This window comes from Dipteris shenzhenensis, chromosome 17 (genome assembly GCF_047967505.1).
Source record: "Dipteris shenzhenensis isolate YYH24624 ecotype China chromosome 17, Dip_SZ_1.0, whole genome shotgun sequence".
In the NCBI taxonomy this organism is placed as follows: Eukaryota; Viridiplantae; Streptophyta; class Polypodiopsida; order Gleicheniales; family Dipteridaceae; genus Dipteris; species Dipteris shenzhenensis.
The window spans coordinates 29539024-29563004 of NC_141612.1; the positions used below are offsets into that span (position 1 = coordinate 29539024).

The 23981-nt window shown below is 40.9% G+C and overlaps 1 protein-coding gene across 1 annotated transcript; it reads right to left on the bottom strand.

The window, feature by feature from the left end:
* Window positions 1-14635: 14635 nt before the first annotated feature.
* LOC147891957 (peroxidase P7-like) lies at window positions 14636-17233 on the bottom strand. The gene is made up of 5 exons (XM_087388957.1): window positions 17147-17233; window positions 16360-16855; window positions 15928-16122; window positions 15636-15801; window positions 14636-15544 (listed from the first exon to the last, which is right to left on the bottom strand). Exons 2-5 carry the CDS (start codon window positions 16708-16710, stop codon window positions 15129-15131), a joined length of 1128 nt encoding a protein of 375 aa, XP_087245083.1. The 5' UTR covers window positions 16711-16855; window positions 17147-17233; the 3' UTR covers window positions 14636-15128.
* Window positions 17234-23981: the final 6748 nt, after the last annotated feature.

Consider the following 23981-nt stretch of genomic DNA (forward strand, 5'->3'; position numbering starts at 1 on the left):
ATGGGCACAATACTTTGCACACACCCTCAACTAGGTGGAATTGACTTACATGCAAAGTGGCACACGCATCCCATTAGTGCTTGATTGGATAACAGACCTAGCAGGCTCATGTTTTTTTACGGATGTGCATGACACTAGAGCTAAAATAGTATTTAATGCTCGATCGACCATGCAAAGGATAACTTGGCATGTCCATCTGATGAGAACTTGATCAGATAACTTCTCCCACCAATAAATTAAGTACTAATTAAAAATTATAATAAATGAGTAGATTATTAAAAAGAGACTAATATTTATGTAATTGTTGCTACTGCACCTTGCTTGTGAAGGACTCTCACAAAGGAGATGGCTATAGATTTTGTTCTAGGGATGGATGTGATTTTATGTAGCAAAAGAGAAGTAGTTGCATTTGCTACAATCCATGATAGTGATCCCAATTCAGTTTGCCATTTTCGAAGACTTGGCGAAGATAAGGTGGCAGTTACTGTATCAAAGATTCTTAGCGCACATGTTGAGCTAAAGTATAAATGTGGAGATATGGAAACACTTGGAGATGTTATGCCCTACGATACATCCACCAAATCATTTATAGCATGGGACAAAGATGAGACTTATGCAATAGACATTATCAAGAATACAAAGTGCACCACCTTGGATTTTACTATAGGGGACATTTTACAAATGAGATCATTTGCAAATAAGACTGTAGCAGAAGGTGAAGTCTTGGGATTTGAACAAGTGGAGCAATGGTCATTTGCACAGATGAGGATTCTAAAAGTCACTGATTATGGTATGGTTGATAACATAACATCCTTATGTGATCCCTACTATGAGGTAGGCAAGAATATGAGATGGAGCATGCAATTTTTAAACATGAGAAAGAGGCACGTGGTTTTCAATGATAAAGACAACGTATACTACAATATCAAAGGACCTAAAAAGCGTGCCCATGTGCCAGGCTCTATCACTTCAAATGTGGATGATTTCAATATACTCAATTATAGAAGTGACATCTTATCTGGAGTGGATGAGTTCATTGGTTCCGAGAAACAAAATGATTTTAGAAGCGAAGCCTTATCTGGAGTGGATGAATTCTTGCACAGTGAGAAGGGCAAAGGTTTCAATAGCGATGTCTTGTCAAGTGTGGATGAGTTCATGCATATTAACAAACCTGGTGTCAATCAAGCTTGTGGATTTGTGAAAGCCATGCAAGATGTCCCAATGAGTGATGTTCTCTCAGGAGTGGAAGAGTTTCAAGGTTCTCAATACTCTCATAGAATATTGAATTCATTGAATGGTCCTAAGAGTATGTTAAAAACGAGGATGAGATCAATAGAGGATTATTCAATATTTAACTTTGATTGTGATATGGACAAGGATGCAATGACCAATCATGGATGCTTGGTTACAAACCAATATGAGGAGAAGAAGTGCATAAATACAGATAACAACGTGCACGAGGAACGAAAACAGTCATACATATGCATGAAGAGAAAGCGAATCCAGGCAGATCCACAAAAGCAACCAAAGAGGAAGAGAGTAATGAAGGAGGAGAACATGTTAAATGCATTAGGATATCTATGTTGCAAGCGAAGATGTATGCGCTTCATTGATCTTGCAAACATCAGGGAATGTAGAGGACACGTGTGGCAAAGAAGAGGAAGCGAAAGAAATGAATACCTTCTCACAAGTCTCTCTTGCTTTCTTCAGAATGGTAATAAAAGGCTAAGTTCAAGACAAAAGGTAAAACCTCTCGTAAATGGAAAAAGGATTTGCAATAAGGCATATCGCAATATTACTGGATTATCCCATGGTACATATTGGGATTTAGTCACCAAGGCAAAGGGCGGCAACAAATTTAGCATTCACGGTAACAGAGGAAGGTCCAAATCAAGAATCTCAACTGTCAGGGCAGCAGCAATTTTGCAACACTTCATACATGAAAATGCTTTACCTCAACCCCATATATCTACCAAACTCCCTAACGGTGACGCGATCACTGAAATGCACCTTCCAATGGGCTTGACAAAGCTCGAAGTATTTGACTCTATTGCAAAAAAGCAAAGGCAAAGAGGGGATGCCGTAGCTTCTTCTCATACTTTGTATACTCTTTGGAAGAAGAACTTTGGATATGTTAAAATCCCAAGGAGGCAAAAAATGTCAAAGTGCAATGTTTGTGATGATTTAAAGCGAGCGATTGAGAGTGCAACATGTCCAAATCAAAGGGAATTATACAAAAAAAACCAAAAATCTCATCATGACCTTATTCGACATTCCAAACAAAAATATGCATTTTGGAAGGAGCAAGCTATTTCGCATCCTGATGACTACATGTGCCTTATTGTAGATGGCATGGATCACAATACAACAACATTGCCTCGTTTTGTTGCCACTCCACCTAAATTACAAGGAAAGCACTTTCTAAAGGCACATCTATGTGGAGTGTTAGTGCATGGAATTAAGTTCTTTGCAGATATATGGATTGATTCCTTGCATCTACATGATAGCAATCAAGTTGTAACATCTATTATGAAGGCAATTCGCAATGTACATGCAGAAAAAGGTCGCTTGCCACCGACTTTGAGAATACAAGCTGATAATTGCTGGCGAGAAAATAAGAATGTACTCATGTTTGCATTCTGCTCCATGCTAGTTGCTCATCGAATCTTCAATGAGGTCGAATGTGGATTTTTGTATGTTGGGCATACACATGAGGATATCGATCATGTTTTTAGCACAGTCTCAAGGGAGCTTAAATGCAAGGATGTGGAGACAATAGATGACTTGGTAAGAAGATGTGGCAGGCAAGTTGGTGGTCGTAAGGAAAGTACAGTATGTGAGAGGCTCGAAAGAATGTATGATTGGAAGAGCTTCATTCTACCTTTCATACAAACGGGTGGTGATGCATTGACAGGTCATACCAATCCACACTACTTTCGTTTTTTTTTTAAAGATGAAAAACCCGTAATGCAATGGCAACAGTATTCTCATGATACAAAATGGGAACCTGAAGAACCTTACAGTCTCTTAACTTCAATTCCCAGCAAGGAAAGGTATCCAACATGACCTCCTATACAAGAATTTAATGAGAGGTCTAATTGTGAATTAGAAGGATTAAAAGCATTTATTACATACAAAGAGGAAATGCTCCGGAGATATCCTAATTCGAAGCCTACTTGGAGAGAACACACTACCACTGTAATTAACAAGACACGAAATTTAATAAAGGACCTTGAGAGAATGCGAGGCTCAAAGGATGTCAAGGAAGAATGCAATATGTTTTGGCCAAATGTTCATAACGATTTGCGCCCAGCTCCAGTCTTTGAAAATGAATTTGTATCATTACTCCCACATCCATATTGTGGACCAAAGAAGAGAGAGTTTATGCCACAAGTAGATATAGAGGTCGATTGTTTTGTTGTGGTTCGGCCATCGGATGATGAATATGAGAATGTGAAGTTTTGGGTTGCAAAAGTAGTTGATGTGCAAAGAGATGACCAAGGGAGAGCTACAACATTTACAGTGGTATGGTATGAGCCAAAGGGCAGGAAGGAGAATATGGATAACAAAACATTATATACGAATTGTATAATGAAGGAGTGGGTCCCAAATGATGAAGCGGTCTCTCAAGTTTCGACGGAGACAATCATAGTGTCTTGGCATTCAAGGGCAAAGAAATCAAAGAAGCACATGGGATATGAGGTAGAAGGAAAAATAAAAATACCACAACAAACTATTTTGCATATACACGAATTTTTAAGGATGCTCGCCGTGGAGGAATTAGAAGGAGACAACGCAAATGAAGAATGTCCATGATTAAAGCTTTGTATTGAAGTCCATTGAGGGATTTTATTTGGGTACTAGGCAAGGAGCCAATCCAAGACAATTATAATCAGAGTCATCACCTCCTATGTTAAATGAGAGTCAAAATATGCACTGGATGTCACCCAAGGGTCAAGGCTTGCCAAGATAATAGGGAGTTAATGCAGATGACACCTGGCAAGGGACTATCACATTGAGCAATAAGACAATGGGGAGTCAATGCACCCAAGGGGCAAGGCTTGGCAAGATAACTTGTGGGAATTAATGCAGATGGCACGTGTATTTTGCACTGGATGTCACCCAAGGGTCAAGGCTTGGCAAGACAATAGGGAGTTAATGCAGATGGCACCTGGCAAGGGACTATCGCATTGAGCAATAAGACAATGGGGAGTCAATGCACCCAAGGGGCAAGGCTTGGCAAGACAAGTGGGAGTCAAATTATGCAGATGGCACCTGGCAAGAGACTGTCTTGACATTGAGCAATAAGACAATGGGGAGTCAAATTATGCAGATGGCACGAATTGAGGCTCTTTAAGAGCAACAATTTAAATTGTAAACATATGTTCAATCTATATCATTTTGGATATAAAGACTCTAGCTGAGAGCAACGTCTCTCAATGTAATCATATAGTAATAGCTATAATTGCTATTATACCTCTTTGGTTCAATACAAAACTTGGGTCTTATGGCATCATGTCTTCTTTCTATTTATTAAAAGTTTTGCTAAATTTTGTGCATATTCCCGAGTGACAATGTTATTTTCATGAAATATTTAAGTCTCCTTTCATGGATGTATAAATTTATCACGTCAACAAAAAATGTCAAGGAAAAATATTAAAAATAATTAAATTAACAAATAACTTAGATATAGCTAGAATTTCTAATATAGGATTATTTCAAATTCTTACATGTTGGTGCAAAAGTATAGATTGAAAAAACAATATTTTTATGTGAATATGATAGTGCCACAAAGTGAACTTTTGATTTGGGAAGGAAAAATGTCAAGGAAAAATATTAAAAATAATTAAATTAACAAATAACTTAGATATAGCTAGAATTTCTAATATAGGATTATTTCAAATTCTTGCATGTTGGTGCAAAAGTATAGATTGAAAAAACAATATTTTTATGTGAATATGATAGTGCCACAAAGTGAACTTTTGATTTGGGAAGAATATTTGGGAAGGATATTTTCACAAAGTAAAGTTTTCATTTGGGAAGGATTTTTGGGCTTCGTCCAAAAACAACACAAAAAGTCCAAAATTAATGAAATAGGTGTTTATGGCCCTTGCCCCTAAAGGGATCCCTCAAGGGCCATATCATCAATTGCATTTTCCTTGGTTACACAAGGAAATACATTTTTCTTAGTACACAAATATATAACTCCAAGAACCAGCGCGGTGGTTGTCATAGATTTCCTTCTGTTCGCCAACATGGTGGTCATCATAGATCTCCTCATGTAATACATAAAAATATGTAAAGGAGCCATAACTCCAAGAACCAGTGTGGTGGTTACTCCAAGCCAACCTTGAATTATGGGCGATGACAGATGGTCAAGCTAGAGACTGCGTGTCATGACACGATTTTGTAGTCCAGAATGTATTAGGCTAGCATGATCAAATGTAATAATTAGAAGGTAGGCTAGGTAGGTTTAAATGGCTAAATGCCATATGGATAATGTATTGGATATGTTAATTGATTAATATAAATGGTGCACTAACACATGTAGGTCCTAGGATAGGAATGGGTAGGAATGCATGGGTGCATTAATAAATGGTAGGCATAAAGTGTCATACGCTAAGGATAGAATAATGGGGTATGCCCAAGAGATGGATCCCAAGAGGCATGAGAGGTTGTGACCTCTCATATGCATGGAATGTGTGCATGAGGCATTATGCATTCATATGTGGTTTGTGGATTGCATGAGCATTGTAGAGTTGTCAATAGCAAAAGTACACTCACATGGGCACTCCTTCCATCCCGTTTGGAGGGCCAATGCTTCTCAATTTCTGCATCATTCTCCCACACATGTGCATCCTCCAACCGGTATGTGACAAGTGGTACCAGCGCAGTGATTCTCTGACTGTGTGGACCTGCTATGTGGAAGCTATCACAAATGTTGACATCAGCGTGACATCGTCAAGGACACAAAAAGACAACAAGATTACCAGGGGGCTCCTTGTTATTTTATTGTCTTTAAATTCATTTTAGATTTTAATAAGAGAGGGACGAACCATACAGAAGAGATAAAAGGAGAGAGAAAAGACAGGACAATCAAAATTCGAATAAGAGGGGGCGGCTAGATCCTTTTCATTTTTATTTTTCCCACCCTTGAATTTGTGCAATCAGTCAGTCTATCCTCCCCTCTTAAATTAGGGGAGGCCTTTAAAACATGCAGCTTTCTTCCCCCATCACCCTGTTCCCGAATCCCCACCGTACACTACCACGTGGTGCATCGAGATACGCATCGGAGTGTCCAATTGCCAATTTGTCTCCCCTCTTTAATTTGGGGGGGGGGGGGCAAGGACTTTTGAGTATGTAATAAAGGGGGAGCCTTGTAATGTGGCCCCCAAACTCCCTATAGGCCGCTGCCTCTGTGACGGGGTGTGCGTTTGCAAGTCGCATCGAAAAATGCATCGCTGCAACCTCAGCCACTGTCTGCCAGCCTGCCACTCCCTTGTAGCTTTGCCACATGTCAGCGTAGTCGCCCTATGCCATGTAGAGAGTCTGGCCACCGCCTGCAAACCTGCCAGTGCCAGTCTCTGGCCCCTCTGCCCTGTTCAGCCGCCGTCGGCATTTAAGTCCATTTTTTTCCCTCCCCTTCACCCAAAATTCATGTGCAATGCTTTACCCTCCCCTAAGTCCCCTTCACTGAAGAGTCGTGTAGAGCTTTATTATCTCCCCCTCGTATCTCAAAAATCACCCTCCTTCCTCTCCTTAGTTCCCTCTCCCTACTTCCTCTCTTTAGTTCCCTCTCCCTAGTTCATCTCCATAGTTCTCTCACCTCCCCTCTCCTTAGTTAGTCCCCTCTCCTCTAAGTCCCTCTAGTTCCTCAATTTTCCCCTTTCTTTCCCCTTAGTTCCCTCTAATTCCCTTACTTTGCAATTTTATTTATTTTTTAAAAAAAAGAGATAAAGATAAAAGATTTTAAAAAACGGAGAAATAAGAGAAAAAAAAGAAGAAATAAAAAGAAGTTTTAAAAAATATAGCTTCAAAGAAAAAGGAAAAAATTAAAAGAATATAAAGAATAGAAGCTAAGCTATACAGGAAATAATTTAGAATAGAGATTAGATAATACTTAAAGAAAAGGTTAGAAAAAAAAAGGAGGGGTCAGAAAATAAAATAAAAGACAACGTTTTTTAAAAAAAGAAAAAAGGAGATTATTAAGAAAATAAAGGGATTGTGAAAAAAAAAAAAGGGAAGATAATAGAGAGAAGGGCATGGTAGTTAAAAATTTAGAAATTGAAGCATTTTGAATAAAGCATAATTGCTTCACAAATAGCAAGGAGGGGAATACTACAAATCAAAACTTTTGGTGATAGCATAGTTAGGAGGACAATTATGGTCGAAGACAAAGTTTGAATGGTGACAAGGATCAAAGGATTAATCTACTTAAACTCAAGATGAGCATTTAGGACAAAGAGTGAATTAATAATGCATTTGCATGTAGGATAATGAAGTAGTAAATGCATTTGCATGTAGGATAATGAAGTAGTAGATGCAACTGCATGTAGGATCATATATTAGAAATGGGAAAAACTCAAGAATTGAGCATGTGCACAATTATTACCTTGGAAATGTACATAATGGTATTGTACAGAGACGTTGGGCAACTTGGGCTTTGGAAGGCACCCATGGTGCCCAGAGTCTTGAAGTTGGAGTTCTAGGGATGGCTAAGTCATTCTCTTAGGTTGGGTTGATGAGATAAGGTAGTACTTGGGTTCTTCCCAAGCATTAGGGTGCTATACATGGCCATAGGTGTTGGACTAGGTGGTGGATATGTAGGCACTTAGTAAGGTCTGGTGACCTTAGAGAGATCTCAAGTAATTGGTAAGTCATGGATGCATGGCTATGGGTGGATCCACAATTAGACCCGGTGGTCTAGAATGAGTACTCAAGCAAGATCTGGTGATCTTGATCTTGTAAGTTTTGGATCTGATCAACCTAAAACTAATGGTTCCAAACTGGTCATTTGGAACTTGGACCAATGCATGCATATGAGAGAGATAGATTAGGAAATGGTATCTTATTAGAAAGGAAAAGTAGAACAAATCTAGATTACTACTAACCTAAATGGATAGAATCAAATTAGTCTTTGTAGGAATGTCCAAAGCAAAGAAGTACATGGACAACACAAAATGAAAGATAAGTACTACATCTTTCTTATTGATTTTTGAAATTTAAATTAAAGGAACATACTAATGCTGGACTTGTTTGGCAGGAGTACTAGACATGAAGATGAAACATTGAAGATGTTGTATGGAAGTTTATTCAAGAACCTAATGAGTGCTAAAGATGATGAAGACAAAGAGGAATACCTAGTAGATGAGGACATCTATGTCCCAAGCAAGAGGGCATGTCACGACATGATTTTGTAGTCTAGAATGTATTAGGCTAGCATGATCAAATGTAATAATTAGAAGGTAGGCTAGGTAGGTTTAAATGGCTAAATGCCATATGGATAATGTATTGGATATGTTGATTGATTAATATAAATGGTGCACTCACACATGTAGGTCCTAGGATAGGAATGGGTAGGAATGCATGGGTGCATTAATAAATGGTAGGCATAAAGTGTCATAGGCTAAGGGTAGAATAATGGGGTATGCCCAAGGGATGGATCCCAAGAGGCATGAGAGGTTGTGACCTCTCATATGCATGGAATGTGTGCATGAGGCATTATGCATTCATATGTGGTTTGTGGATTGCATGAGCATTGTAGAGTTGTCAATAGCAAAAGTACACTCACGTGGGCACTCCTTCCATCCCATTTGGAGGGCCAATGCTTCTCAATTTATGCATCATTCTCCCACACATGTGCATCCTCCAACCGGTATAAGACAAGTGGTACCAAAGCAGTGATTCTCTGAGTGTGTGGACCTGTTATGTGGAAGCTGTCACAAATGTTGACATCAGCGTGACATCGTCGAGGACACAAAAAGACAACAAGATTACCAGGGGGCTCCTTGTTATTTCATTGTTTTTAAATTCATTTTAGACTTTAATAAGAGAGGGACGAACCATAGAGAAGAGATAAAAGGAGAGAGAAAAGACAGGACAATCAAAATTCGAATAAGAGGGGGCGGCTAGATCCTTTTTATTTTTATTTTTCCCACCCTTGAATTTGCACGATCAGTCAGTCTATCCTCCCCTCTTAAATTAGAAGAGGCCTCTAAAAGCATGGAGTTTTCTTCCCCCATCACCCAGTTCCCGAATCCCCACTGTACACTGCCACGTGGCACATCGAGATACGCATCGGAGTGTCCAATCGCTAATTTGTCTCCCCTCTTTAATTTGGGGGGGGGGGGAAGGACTTTTGAGTATGTAATAAAGGGGGAGCCTTGTAATGTGGCCCCCAAACTCCCTGCAGGCCGCTGCCTTTGTGACAGGTCACACATTACAAGTCGCATTGAAAAATGCACCGCTGTAGCCTCATCCACTGTCCGCCAGCCTGCCACTCCCTTGCAGCTTTGCCACATGTGAGTGCAGTCGCCCTATGCCATGTAGAGTCTAGCCACCACCTGCAAACCCACCAGCGCCAGTCTCTGGCCCCTTTGCCCCGTTCAACCGTTGTTGGCATTTAAGTCCATTGTTTTCCCTCCCCTTCACCCAAAATTTGTGTGCAATGCTTTACCCTCCCCTAAGTCCCCTTCATCGAAGAGTCATGTAGAGCTTTATTATCTCCCCCTCGTATCTTAAAAATCATCCTCCTTCTTCTCCTTAGTTCCCTCTCCCTACTTTCTCTCTTTAGTTCCCTCTCCCTAGTTCGTCTCCTTAGTTCCCTCACCTCCCCTCTCCTTAGTTAGTCCCCTCTCCTCTAAGTCCCTCTAGTTCCTCAATTTTCCCCTTTCTTTTCCCTTAGTTCCCTCTAATTCCCTTACTTTGCAATTTTATTTATTTAAAAAAAAAAAGAGATAAGTCCAAAGCAAAGAAGTACATGGACAACACAATGTGAAAGATAAGTACTACATCTTTCTTATTGATTTTTGAAATTTAAATTAAAGGAACATACTAAGGCTAGACTTGTTTGGCAGGAGTTCTAGACATGAAGATGAAACATTGAAGATGTTGTATGGAAGTTTATTCAGGATTCTAATGAGTGCTAAAGATCATGAAGACAAAGAGGAATACCTAGTAGATGAGGACATCTATGTCCCAAGCAAGAGGGCATCTCACGACACGATTTTGTAGTCTAGAATGTATTAGGCTAGCATGATCAAATGTAATAATTAGAAGGTAGGCTAGGTAGGTTTAAATGGCTAAATGCCATATGGATAATGTATTGGATATGTTAATTGATTAATATAAATGGTGCACTCACACATGTAGGTCCTAGGATAGGAATGGGTAGGAATGCATGGGTGCATTAATAAATGGTAGGCATAAAGTGTCATAGGCTAAGGGTAGAATAATGGGGTATACCCAAGGAATGGATCCCAAGAGGCATGAGAGGTTGTGACCTCTCATATGCATGGAATGTGTGCATGAGGCATTATGCATTCATATGTGGTTTGTGGATTGGATGAGCATTGTAGAGTTGTCAATAGCAAAAGTACACTCATGTGGGCACTCCTTCCATCCCATTTGGAGAGCCAATGCTTCTCAATTTATGCATCATTCTCCCACACATGTGCATTCTTCAATCGGTACATGACACTGCGTTGCGTCGATGTTCAAAATGATAGATTGCGTCTCATTATTACACCAAGAACTAGCACGGTGGTCTCTAATCCAGCTTGAATTTTTGTGATCAGCATGGGTGTGCTGCCCAGTAATAGGTGGCAAAAGGTTGCGTGATGACAGGTGATCAAGCCAAAGATTGCAGTGTGATGGTGTTCAGAATGATGGATTGCATCTCATTATTATGCCAAGAATCAACACGGTGGTCTATCCAAGGCAACCTTGAATTTTCATGATCTGCATGGGAGCACTGCCCAACATCACGTGGCAAAGTTGCAGCAAAAGGCTGTGTGATGATAGGTGGTTTGGCTAGAGACTGCACTATGTGAAGCAGAGATGCATGATATAGCACTGAACTATTGTGTGTTGAGCTTTGCAGTGTTCAGAATAAATAGATTGTGTCTCATTATTATGCCAGTGCAGCATCATGACATTGGGAAAATTTTCGACGAGAGCGCGAGTCCACGCAAAATTCAAGATCTCACCCAAGAGCACGTTGTAGGCCCCGAAAATAGTTCCACGATTGGCTACACTCAAGCAAACATTGACCCAAAGACATAAAGTGGCTTATAGCATTTGAGACTCCGAAAGAGTGCCATGAGACATTGAAGTGGATTCTAGATAAAACCTCGATAAAACAAGAATCCCATCAACTATTCAAAGACAAGAGGAAGGCTCGCAAACATTGACAATAGATGGCCATGGAACATTTTAAGTTGAATGGCATCTTGCTGGTGATTTAATAACCCTCAAGTGCTTGCATGGTTGTGATATAGGGGAAAATGCATTGTTCACATGCCTTTATTGCATGTGTTCTCAATGGAAGCAAAAGGATGGATTACAATGGGACAATGGCATTCTCTCTAAAAGCCAAACGTAAGTCCCCAATCACAATAGGGAGGTCGATCCAAAGTGGGATCCCATCTTGCCCATCCCACTAGAGAGAGTACACGTATGTATTTTACATGTAGAACTGCACATGTTCTATTTGCATCTTGTTTATGCTTGGAATTTGATTCCACAAGAAGTATCCGCATGGTGCATTGCAGAAGCTAAGAAGTTGTTGTCAGAGATGGGATTCCCATGGAGGACATGTTAAGCTTAGGAGGACAAGAAAATGTTTGGGGCAACACTGAATCTTCCTGTCAAAGTGTCCATGGGTGGAGCGAAGGCAAGGAGATTCTTATCCAACAATAATCTTGGCAAAGACAAACATGCATTGTCTCAAAGTACCTTGGGTTAGGAATACTGGAAAGCATTATGTGAATGCACGACCAATAAGGCTTCACATCCTCAAGTAGCGACTTTGAGAGCTAAAGTATGGACAAAGATAAATGCATTGATAAAATTGCTTCGCAAGGGTTAAATCGATGAGATGTATTATTAAAGGTTCAGGATGGCTGTGAAAGAGTTTATGTAATTAATGGTGAAAAATGGGGGGAGACATACATTACGCATACATGGTAATCTTATTACCATCATAATATTTAGCACTTGCTTTATTAAATTGTTTGTTGGCTAAATGATGTTTAATCATGTTTGCAGCATATTCTCTATGCGCATGGACCATGGTTTGTAAAAAATTGGGGCCCTTTGTCCATTTGGAATACACAAGGTGACATGAAGAAGTCACACTATAGAGCCACTTGAGACAGCCTACTTCAAGAACGCAAGGCATGGCTGTGGTGTCACTCGTAGCAATGCATTGCATGTGATGTTCGACTATTTTTTTAGATGTCTACTAGGTAGGACTTTGAGGTCGAAAAAGGCAAAGGCATCAGAACTAGCAAAAGCTATTCAAATTGTATCAAAGAATAGAAGGCATAGTGCTTGGAAATCATCCATAGGGAGTCAAGGAGTTGCATGTTGGTTGCAAGGTAGAGTTATACAAAGGAGAAAATGGATCCAACGAGAAACAAAAGCTATGGTGTAGTTGTATATAGTTATGAAATGAATAAAATGCATGTTTTGACCACAATATGTGTACTTACTCTTGGAGTCCGGGGTCTATGTGAGGGGTGGTGGGGTAGCCTTGGGATCGGGGTGGGGAGGTGGTGTGGGGGGTAGGGAGGTTGTGGGGGGGGGGGGGGTAGGGAGGTTGGGGAAAGGGGGACTAGAACCCTAAACATAATACAATGAGCCCTCCCCTAATCACCATGATAAAGCTCAGCTCTCTCAACCCCATGACTAGCAGCAGTTATAACTTTGCCACAAAATAAGTCACGCAAATGTTTTTAAAAGATTTAGCACATATAAGAAGTTTAATTACAACAATGGTGAGTTATAAGGTGTCATATTGGCAAGTTATAAAGTGTCACAACAAAAGTACCAACTTTAATTAATCTTCTTTCACTCAAGGAAGAGTGGATAATGGACCTCTTTACAGGTATGGGCGGAGTGTAGCCAACTACAAGTCAAGTTCATTGAGCAAAGAGGGATACCCTAAAGGAATTGCCAAATGAAATAGGTTGGGATTAGAAGCCTACAGTCTATGCCGCCTCAATTTCTTAATGCATTAGGAGAGCCCTAACCTTCCATTGGTAACCAAGATGTTGGAGACATTGTTGATCTTGTGGACTATGATCCTAATGCTAGAGAGACTGAATAAAGAGTCGTAAGCACTCCTCCCATGGAAAGTCAATGAGGAAAATTATGAAGAGGAGGAGATTGAGCCAGAATATGACCCTTTCATTCCATAGAGTTCTAGATAATTATTTTGTTGTGCATAGAAAATATAAAAATGGTTGAAAATAGACTATAGTACATGTAGGTTTTGCTTCCCTTTTTTTAATATTTTTTGTTACAATGAGTAATTTTTTCACAACATGTGAAACTTGTACATATTGAATTTTGGCTTGCTATGGTTGATACATTAAGGTCTATGGTTCTAAGAAGATTGCATGTTTTTAAGTTGTGTACAAATTTCATTTACAGATTAACACCTTGATTGGTTTTCTTGTGTACTTAAAAAGTAATTGTCTTTATGTTTCTCTATATTGCCACACGTACTATTAAATATTGCCTTTTTCTTGATTTTATTTACATAGAAACTTGTGAAATTTCCTATGTTTTCAAAATGTACACTTAAACTAAAAATATAGAGAGTTGATTGTACTTCTATGTGTACACGTTCCAAAAACTAGCCACTTCTCAAAACCTTAAGCAAATAAGGATGACCTTTTGCAAATATGCACTCATGACTCCTGCACATTTTTTATGACTTGCTGTTAGAGGGGGTTCAAATATGTGTGATGCGAAATAGAGATAGAGTATTGAGTCCTCTTACGTAGTATTCTAAGATGATAATATTCAACTATTCTTAGTGAAATTAATCTCTTAAATCAAAGGAGTGGATATCTTCCATTTAAGCCACAGTTAATTGGCTACATTAGAAATTTGGTTGTTTCTTTGAAAGCCTGGTTGATTGCATCCAACATATGAGCACATATGAGGCTAAAGATTCAACTAGCTCTTAGGCCATTACATGAATGTGAGATTTATACCCTAAGACATCCAAAATACTCACAAGGATACACTCTAGACTTGAGACCTTTGGTCCAACTTGGAATATAAGTGAGGGGAATAGATTTCCTTTGCGTCGTGACTCGTGACCTCCACTTATCCAACTTTTGTGATGGAAGTTGGTAACGTAGTGTAAAACTCAAACTAGTTAGAGGTAATCCCCTCTCATTCGTGATGGAAAAATATATAGCTAATAAAACCTCATTAATAAGTTTAGAGACTTGCCATTTGTGATGGGAAAATGTCTAAACACTAATTAGCAGGTTTACAACTAGATGAGGAAGCTGAAACCCCCTTTTCATACGTAATGGGCGATGTAAGACAATGTAAAAGTGCAAAAGGGATGAAAACACCTAAAGTTGCCCACTTCTGTTTTGAATGGCCTCTGTTACATTGATATCTTTGTCGCCATCTTTTGATCCGTGGGAGGCAACGCTTTTGATTTACATGCATGATTCTGGCTAGAAGTGAAAATTCCATACTACAGTACATTTGGCTATGTACTGATGATCAGCATAATAGAAACACTCACTCGTTTAGACCATGTCCTCAGTGGACTGCAGCGCACAATCATGAGAGCCTTAGCTTTCATGATGTTTCAAGTATAAGTAGTAGCTTGGGGATTCAGTAATTAGGAGCATGGCACAGCGAGCCGGAATGGAGCTGCAAAATCAGACAGACTGCTGGAAAGGGCAATGCGAGTTTGAATTCCTGGATTGCCAAAATAAAAGTCTCTGCTACATTGATCTTGCACAGATACACTGATGAATTCTTCTGAATGGTTCGAACTCAACTTTCTTCTCTATCGGCTTAAAAATTTGTATTGCCTACAAATGAAGGTGCCTTACTGCAATTATCCCGCGCTGGGCATCTGTTAATTTCGCTTATTTATGGTTGGCGATTGAACAGTTCTTGCGAACCTCACCTTCAGTTCCAGTAAGTACCGCAAGATTGCTCAGTTTCACCATGGCACGCGCGAAATCTTGGAAGAATTGTTGTTCATTAGCAGCATAATTACGCACTAAGGAGGCAGTAAAAGGGTCGTCCATGAGCGCTTGATCAACGGCTAGCAATCCCCTGCTCGTCAAGAGATTCTTGTAGTAGCTGTTATCGAAAACTTGACTGCTATTAGGATCCAATGGAAGGCGAGGGTAGTTTACGGCGGGAACCGAGCGGGGGCAAGCTTTAGCGAGATCGAAGAAGAGACTAATATTGAGACGAGAATCAGGCATTCCCTCCTTAAAATTGTAAATCCTCTTCGTCAGGAAGGAGCAATTGGCTAGACCAAGCGTGTGAGACCCTGCAGGAGAGGTGCCAGGAAGATGGGGAGTCAATTCGTTAGCGTTTGAACAGAGTGGCTTCGCAGCGTAGATGCGAACGTTAATCCTTACCCAACAGACTGACAAGATCAGTGTCGTTGAGGCTTCTGTTCCGGAAGGACGTCATCATTTGGGAGATGCTGAAGACCGGGTTTGGAAGTTGCTCTTTGGCTGCAGTCATGTTAGAATTACGACTATCTCTTCTGCCTGTGGCCAGACTATAGAAAGGTCCGCCAACCTGATATCGCAGGATCTTCATCAGAAAGATTGACACGAAACGCAGAGGTTTCGAAAAGAAAAACTTAACACGGAGTCGCAAAGGTCGCTGCTGCGCTGCAGTTTCATCGCAGCTGGTTTCCTTTACCTGAGACACGGCTTCTCTGGCGGCCAGAACCACAATGTCTGCGCATGAAACCGTGTTTGGACACGATGCCTCGAGCTTGGACTTGATGTCATCGATCACCTCGAAACCTCTGAGAGAATTAATATTCGGCACCGCATCCCGTTCGGGAGGACCGCCATCAATGTCCGAAAGCAGAAGCACCGAGCCATCACAACCCTGCAAAGCTTCCGAGGTTTGCGCATCGTTCAGTGAAGGTTGCATTGTTGAAATCTGACATTTACCAATTAACGGAACAAATCCCTCTCCCTCAGACTAAACAAAGCGGTTCGCAGAGCGCATCGTAAACAGTTTTGGCACCACCCGCACAATCGAATTAATAAACTTTGTTCCTCCTCAGATGTTTTTCAAGCTCCCACGCTTTCCCACAAGAAAGTGAAACCAGAAGCGACATACCTGAACGAAACAGTCATGAAAAGCCATTCGCAGGAGTCCAGCTGACAAAGTGCGGTCTCGCAAGAGATTCGCGCTCACCGTTGTGAAAATAATGGCCTCTACTTGAGGGCACGAGAAGGCGTAGAAGTTGTCCCGCAGGCCTTTAGAAGAGTCCGATAGGACGGAAGCTTTCAGGGCCACCGATGAGACTGCATCCGATTCAGACGCAGTCGAAGTGCTGCCATAGCTCTTTATTGCCGTCGAAAGCTCAGGACTACCGGCCCAAAAGGACATGACCAGTGAAAATAAGAGCAATCCAGCGCTGCTTAAGACATAACTGCGGGAAAAGTTGAAGCGCAATCCTGGAGCCATGGCGAAGAATTCCGCAGCTCGTTTTCTGATCAAAGCAAGTTCCCGAGGGAATATCGGGTCGCAGATTGTCGAAGCAAGGATGCCTGCATGGTTGAACGGAAGGAAGGCCGGAATATCGGGTGGCAGATTGTCGAAGCAAGGATGCCTGCATGGCTGAATGGAATGAGATTTGTGCAACAAAATCGTTGCAGGATTGAATGCAGATGCAAAAGGCGGGATGAAATGCATCGATTACTGCAGGATTGGAGCAAAAAACGAAGAACGGTGACGGAAACGCACTGAAAGATGGATTGATTGGGCGGAAATCAAACGTACGATGGATGGAGGAGAGGATTGAGCGATATCTGAAAGAAATGAGCAAGAAAAGTACCGAAAGATGGATCGATTGGCCGGAAATGAAATCGAAAATGGAAAGAGGAAAGGATTGAGGGAATACCTGCGAGAAATCAACAGAAGCAAATTGTGAAACAGCTTCAAGAAAGTCGCAGATACAAGATTTTCCGGAGGACGATCGATCGCAAAGCTATTTTCAAAATGTGCGTAAGCAAATGTTTGAGCGTATGCACTTCCTCGTTTTATATACCACGCCAACTCCTCACCCCAAAGCAAACCCTAGAATGTGTCACACACCCTTCCCCGCTCTTATGGCTCAAACACTCTCACCCTAGGCACCATGACGCTCTTGTGAAGGGGTTTTGACTCTCATTGCCTACCTAGCATAGAATCCCGTCACGGGCCGAAGTCGGAACCTCGAAACCGTGCCTCACGGATGCAAGGCAGGTGCACCAATAGGCAAGGCTAGAAATGAGCAGCCAATGAGGTGCCTCTGCTTGCTTCCTCCGTTCTATTGGCCTCCTACTGCTACTGGATCATGTGCCCTGAATTTCGTTTGCAGTCCAGCCGAATTCACCGAATTCTAATAAACATGTGCCCCTATTTCAAATAGTCTTCTATAGGCAGGTTTCTTATCGGATGGCTATCTTAGGTGGGCATGTGCCCAAGCTATCTGACGGCGATAGGCGGCATCCCAAAGCCTTCGCTCTGACCTATGTGGCCTTCCGAAACGTCAAGTCAAGGTTCGCATAGAGGACATCCCCATGTCAATGCTATTTTGCAAAAGGAGTTTACACCTAGAAAATCTCAAGACGACAAGGGAATAAGAGAGTGTTCGCTCCTTTCCTTTGCTCACGCTGCTCTTCAGCGACTCTCACGCTAATCTCAAGCTCCCTTGAACTTTACCATTCACTCAAAACTCTCTGAATTCTTCGCTTCACCTAGATTTGTATGCTTAACATCAAGGGTTTTTACGATATTGGTAGGGAGAAATTGCAGCCCGTAGAACTAGGCGAATAATTTGCTAACAACCTATTTTCTTCCTTCTCACTAATTTTGGCTATGGAAATCTCTTTCATGGGAATGCTCTCTTAGCACCAAGGGAGGGCATTCCAGCTAGTAGTGATGGTGAACTTTGGACCGATTCACGTGGTTTTGCAGGTTGTCACCTTGAGCGGCGACCTTGCCATTTTACCTGAGTTGCCCCTATGTCTATCTATCTTGCTCCACGATCAGTGTGCCACAAAAGCACTCTCTACACCTTTTCACTGTTGCCGCTGATGAGATGATGACTGACCGGCAACGATCGCCACCTCGTGCACAAATGTGGCACTCAGCACCCCCCACTTCCGCCCTTTCCATGGGCCCCACATGTTCCAATGTCAAAGGGCCCTTGCTAGCATCTCTACATTGCAAGCCTAACTCAAGGGGCTACCAATCAGTGTGCCACAAAGCCTCTCTACACCTATTTTCTACTATTGCTACCCGACTAGCAATGATTGCCACCTCCTACACACATGTGGCACACTTAGCACCCCCTCCCCCACGCCCTTTCGATGGGCCCCACACATTCCAATGTCAATGGGCACTTGCTAGCATCTCTACATTGCAAGCCTGACTCAAGATATGGCATGCTTGTTGAGATATGGTGGCATGTGCACATAGATTAAAGGCAAAGGTATGATATAGGAAAGAATTAAAGTAGCCACCCTAGGATGTGGACGACATGATGTGGAGATGTGGATCAAGGATATCCACAAGGAGAGATGTGGATGAGAGGGTCCCACAGGTGTTGACTATTCAAAGGTCTCTCTCTATAAGAAGCCTATCTCTTGTATTGCAAAAGCATAGATTTGAAATAGATTGATTCGTAGTTGCTCATCATCTCTTTCATGGAGTTTATTCTATGCTTTGAGCCTCTGTAGTCCTTATGCTCATCTAGTTGCACTAGGCTCAACATGATCTTACATTCTTTGACATGGTATCAAAGCATAGGTTTAGCTCTCCTAGTTTAGCTCATTAGTAGTTCACTAGGATTGCTCCCATTCCTAGATTAGTTTTAGATCTCGAGAGTTCTCTTGAGGTTTCATTGACATTCCTTCTTAGAGAGAGAGAGAGAGAATCTATCTAGACGAAGCCTGACTGCCTTAGCATCACTGATTCCATCATGATTAATGCCGCCTCTGTTATGTTGTGAGGATGTACATGTAGAATTGTTACCAATTTCTTCACCTCCCTCTTTCTCAATCAGCATATTGCTTAGCCATAGTGAAAGCACGAATTGAATCACAAAAGAGAAGTTCTCCACGAACCCATGGCTCCAAATGCCTTTTAATTCTAGCTTTTCTATCTTAGTCAGTTGTTGATGCCTGCTTGACATTTATTCTTTTGGTCACATGAAGAGGAATAGCTCTTAAACACCGTCTGTAAATACTTGCTCACCATTGTAGAACTTCTTTAGTAGTACCACTCTTTGAAATCCTTTCCAAACTAGATAATGCTGTTCTTTTGGAAAAGCTGAACTTACTGTCTCCATGGTAAAAGTCATGATCGTTGAGATCTAGCTAATGATGTTCGAGTACATTACCTCTTAGTTTTGGAAAAAGAGGCAGATGCCCTCTTCTTGCTCCAATTGGCTTGCTTTGTAGGAAAGATGACCGACCAGCCTCTCCCAGTCCATTCACCAAAACAATCGCACTTTGGGTTTTTTTTGGAAAATGTCTTTAATCCGACCTTGATTGTACCAGCCATCTATCGTCAATAGCGAGTCCTTGGAAATCTTATGCACTGCTAATCCGTTTAGGAATCTCCTTGGTGAGAGTGTTTGATGTAAGATTGAACGTGCTCAATTCTGTGAGCATTACGATGCTATTTGACAGAGTTCCGATCAAGTTCATCATCGCTCCAAGGCTGAGACACGACCAATAGCTGTACAAGATATCCACTTCCAATTGCACGAGCTGTCTATAGCATTTCAACCCTTCACCAGCCAATTGGCTCACTGCAAGATGCTCCTAAATTGTAGTAAAAATGTCCAGTCTTCCGAGAGAGAACGAATAGCATACACCAACAACAAGATTGCAAACCACAGACCTGTAGATCTATCAATCAGAGCTGCACACATCCTTGCGACCTCAACTTCTACATTCCAATGCCAATGGGCTGCTCACGAGCATCTCCTATGACAAAGCAGATGCGACGGCTCCAGACCTCTCCATCAATCCATAGACTATGCCCAAGCTCCTGTAAGCACTAGATAGAACTCAAGCTCCTGTAACTAGTAGATAGAATCTAAGCCTCCACCTTGCTAGTCCTTCTATGACAGCACAGATTGCAACACGCTCTTTGATTGCAGACAGGATGACTCCCAACGTAGGTCTATCACCGACCTTATCCTTCACTCTCTCCTAAGGTTCCCCACAATTGACACATTGTAGTTATAACCAGGGTTAGTTAGAAGTACCCTTGGTTTGTCTCTGGCCTTACTAAGGTTAGTTTAACCTTACCTTGGTCAATGGTCAAGTAACTCACAATAACCATGGTTAGGGGTAGGATTAGTTAAGTGCCACCTAAGCACATAGCCCCTGCCAAGCACAGTTTGTAAGCAGCATGTGAATCCATATGCCACATCATCAATGGCCCCTTTTTATCAAAAATTTCGACAAGCTGTAACTTGCAATCCAAGAAGAATTTGGACACACTCTAAAAAAGAAAAGTGATCGTCTTTTCGAACTCTACATGCCCGTCAAGTCAGAATCATTATATGCAATTAGATACTACCATTGAAGCAAAACGAAGCTCATGGTAAGACCTTTCCGACAAATGCTAAAGCAACCCATGAACGCAAAAAGCATGCCAGAAGCACAAGTGTATGAGATGACCATAGCACAAAACATGGTATCCACACATAAAGAATTAAAATAACATGAAGAACAAAGCATCATGCATCAAGCTACATCAAGCAAAGAAGAGAACACCATCGACAACATGTATTGAGAAGCAAAAGCCTTTCCACCTTTAGCCCACATGTTTGTAAAACAAACCTGACCACCTGCAAGTAGCAAGCACCTTGGGGAGGTATTGACATGTAAAAGCCACACTTGACCACCTTAAGTAGCAATGCATGCACTAAGGGGAGGTGATGGAATGTAAACTCACATCTGACCACCTTGTAGTAGCCAATGGATCATGGCACCAAGGGGAGGTGTTGAGGTATGGTTCCATGTGCACATAAATTAAAGGCAAAGGTATGGTATAGGAAAGAATTAAAGTAGCCACCCTAGGATGTGGACTACATGATGTGGAGATGTGGATCAAGGATATTCACAAGGAGAGACATTGATGAGAGGATCCCATAGGTGTTGACTATTCAAAGGGCTCTCTCTCTATAAGAAGCCTATCTCTTGTATTGCAAAAGCATAGATTTGAAATAGATTGATTCATAGTTGCTCATCATCTCTTTCATGGATTTTATTCTATGCTTTGAGCCTTCATAGTTCATATGCTCATCTAGTTGCACTAGGCTCAGCACGATCTTACATTCTTTGACAATGTTAGGGGTGCTCGATGGTAGAAATTCTTCTACATGCTTACTTTATTCTCTCATGGAAAGTTTCCTCTTGTAGCTTGCAAGGTCCTTGATAAGTTGCTAGCCAGTGGCCATACAAATATTGCAATGCACAAACAATGATACATGTATCAATAAGGCCAATTGGCAAGGTTGCGGTGCTATGTTATTCTAGTGCTCTCTTCCCAAAATCTTGTAATGCTCAATAAAAAATTGAGAGAAAAATCTCCGATTTTCTAAGTAATGGGGGTAGCAATGCTTATTGTGATGCTCGATGGAAAATTCTCCTAGTTTCTCGTAATTTCTAACTAATGGATAGCCACACTAGTACCAAAAGTTATTAAAGACTACAGAAGTGAAAATGACAACAAACTAGTGAACGGGGGTACCCAGAGGGAGATCACACAAAGTGTACTTTACAAACTATAATACACATTCTACCTTATTCTATCCATTTAATGTGTGGACATTATATACAAGAACACATAAGTAATCTCTCATTATAGCTAACTTGTGCACACACTTAGCATGGAGTATACACATATATGCATAGCCCATATTAAGCAGCGCATATTTCACACATATACACAGGTCATAAGCATTGCATATTTAGCACTCCTCGTTAATGCTTACTTGGATTAGAACCAACCGTAGCTCTGCTTTGCCAATAAGCATTGCATATTTAACACTCCTCAATGCCTAATTGGATTGGATTCAACCTTAGATCAGCTTTGAAGTATGAAACTTGTCTCTTTATGAAGCAGTGGGTCTAATTCTCCACAGTTCCCCACATCTAAGCCGCCATATGAGGAGGACAAGGTGTCAAGTGATGGAGCTGCACTACTACACCTTCATCCTTTTTTTATGCTTACCCCTCACTGTTTAGCACACGCAGGCATGAAAACCATCAGGATAACCTGCGGATGGGTTTTATGTTGGTATATGTGTCAGTACATACCAACACTCTTTAGTGTTGGTATACACCGACACTAACACACTATCGATATATACCAACACTATGGGACTTATAATGATACCTTGGACATTTTTCCCATGATGCATGGCATAATGATCTAAGGGATTTTGAGAGATGGATAGAACGAAAATGTCACATCAATAGTAGAGGAATGTCACCATCGATGGTTCTCAAGGGTATGTAGGGGACATAGCACCACCTTTGTCAGATGGGTGCCATACTTTGCACATGCTTTAATCTTATTTACTTAAAGTCTCATGCAAATTATCATGCCCATCGGAAACCATTGCATGGGCATGCTTATTTTCTTATTTTCCACCGCATCTTATATACCTAAGTTTCAAAAAATATGCATATGCTTGCTCCCATTGCACGTGCCTTTGTCCGATGGGTACTATACTTTGCATACTCCTTAATCTTATTCACATTAAGGCCCGTGCAAAGTTTCATACCCATTGGACACTGTTTGCATAGCTGGGCATGCTTTTTATAATTTTCCACCGAGTCTCATACCTGAGTATCACAAAATATGCATCTGCTTGCTCCCCTCGTATGTGCCTTTTCCACACCGCGTCTCATATACCTGAGTATCAAAAAATGTGCATCTGCTTTCTCCCATCGTACGTGCCTTTGTACGATGGGTACTATACTTTTCACACGCCTTAATATTATTTACTTTAAGGCCCATGCAAAGTTTCATACTTATCGGACACCACTTGCATGGGTGAACATGCTTACTTTCTTGTTTTCCACCTCGTCTCATATACCTGAGTATAAATGCTTGCTCCCATTGTATGTGCCTTTGTAAAATGGGTAGTCGACTTTACATATGCCTTAATATTATTTATTTTAATGCTCATGCAAAGTTTCATACCCATTAGACACCATTTGCATGGTTAGGCGGGTGGTTGCAAACTAAGGGTGTCCACCTTTTGGCCACTACCCGAACTTTTCAGGGGTGAAAAACATACCATTTTGCATGATAAATGGGTAATCTCACCTAGTTCCCTAAGGATTCACTCTTTCAAGTCCTATAACACAACATCACACATGTATTTTTGCACACAATGACATGGTTCGATTGAAAATCGGAGATATATAACTCTGCTTTTCCATTGATGTCATTGTAGGTCATAAGGTTGCTCACACTTTTTAGCAAATACACAATGTGACATTAAACCATTAGTATCTTACTCATTCTACATGAAATGGTGCTACAAATTAATATGAAGGCACATCACATATTATAGATCTTAACTTGATTTTTTGAGATTTTTTTGAAAGCTTTATCTAATTAAAATAGATTTTTTATGTTTAATAATTAAGAGGAAAATGTATTTTTTGGTGTACCATAGCTTTTTTGGCCAAGTTTGAATTATTTTTAACATTTAATGT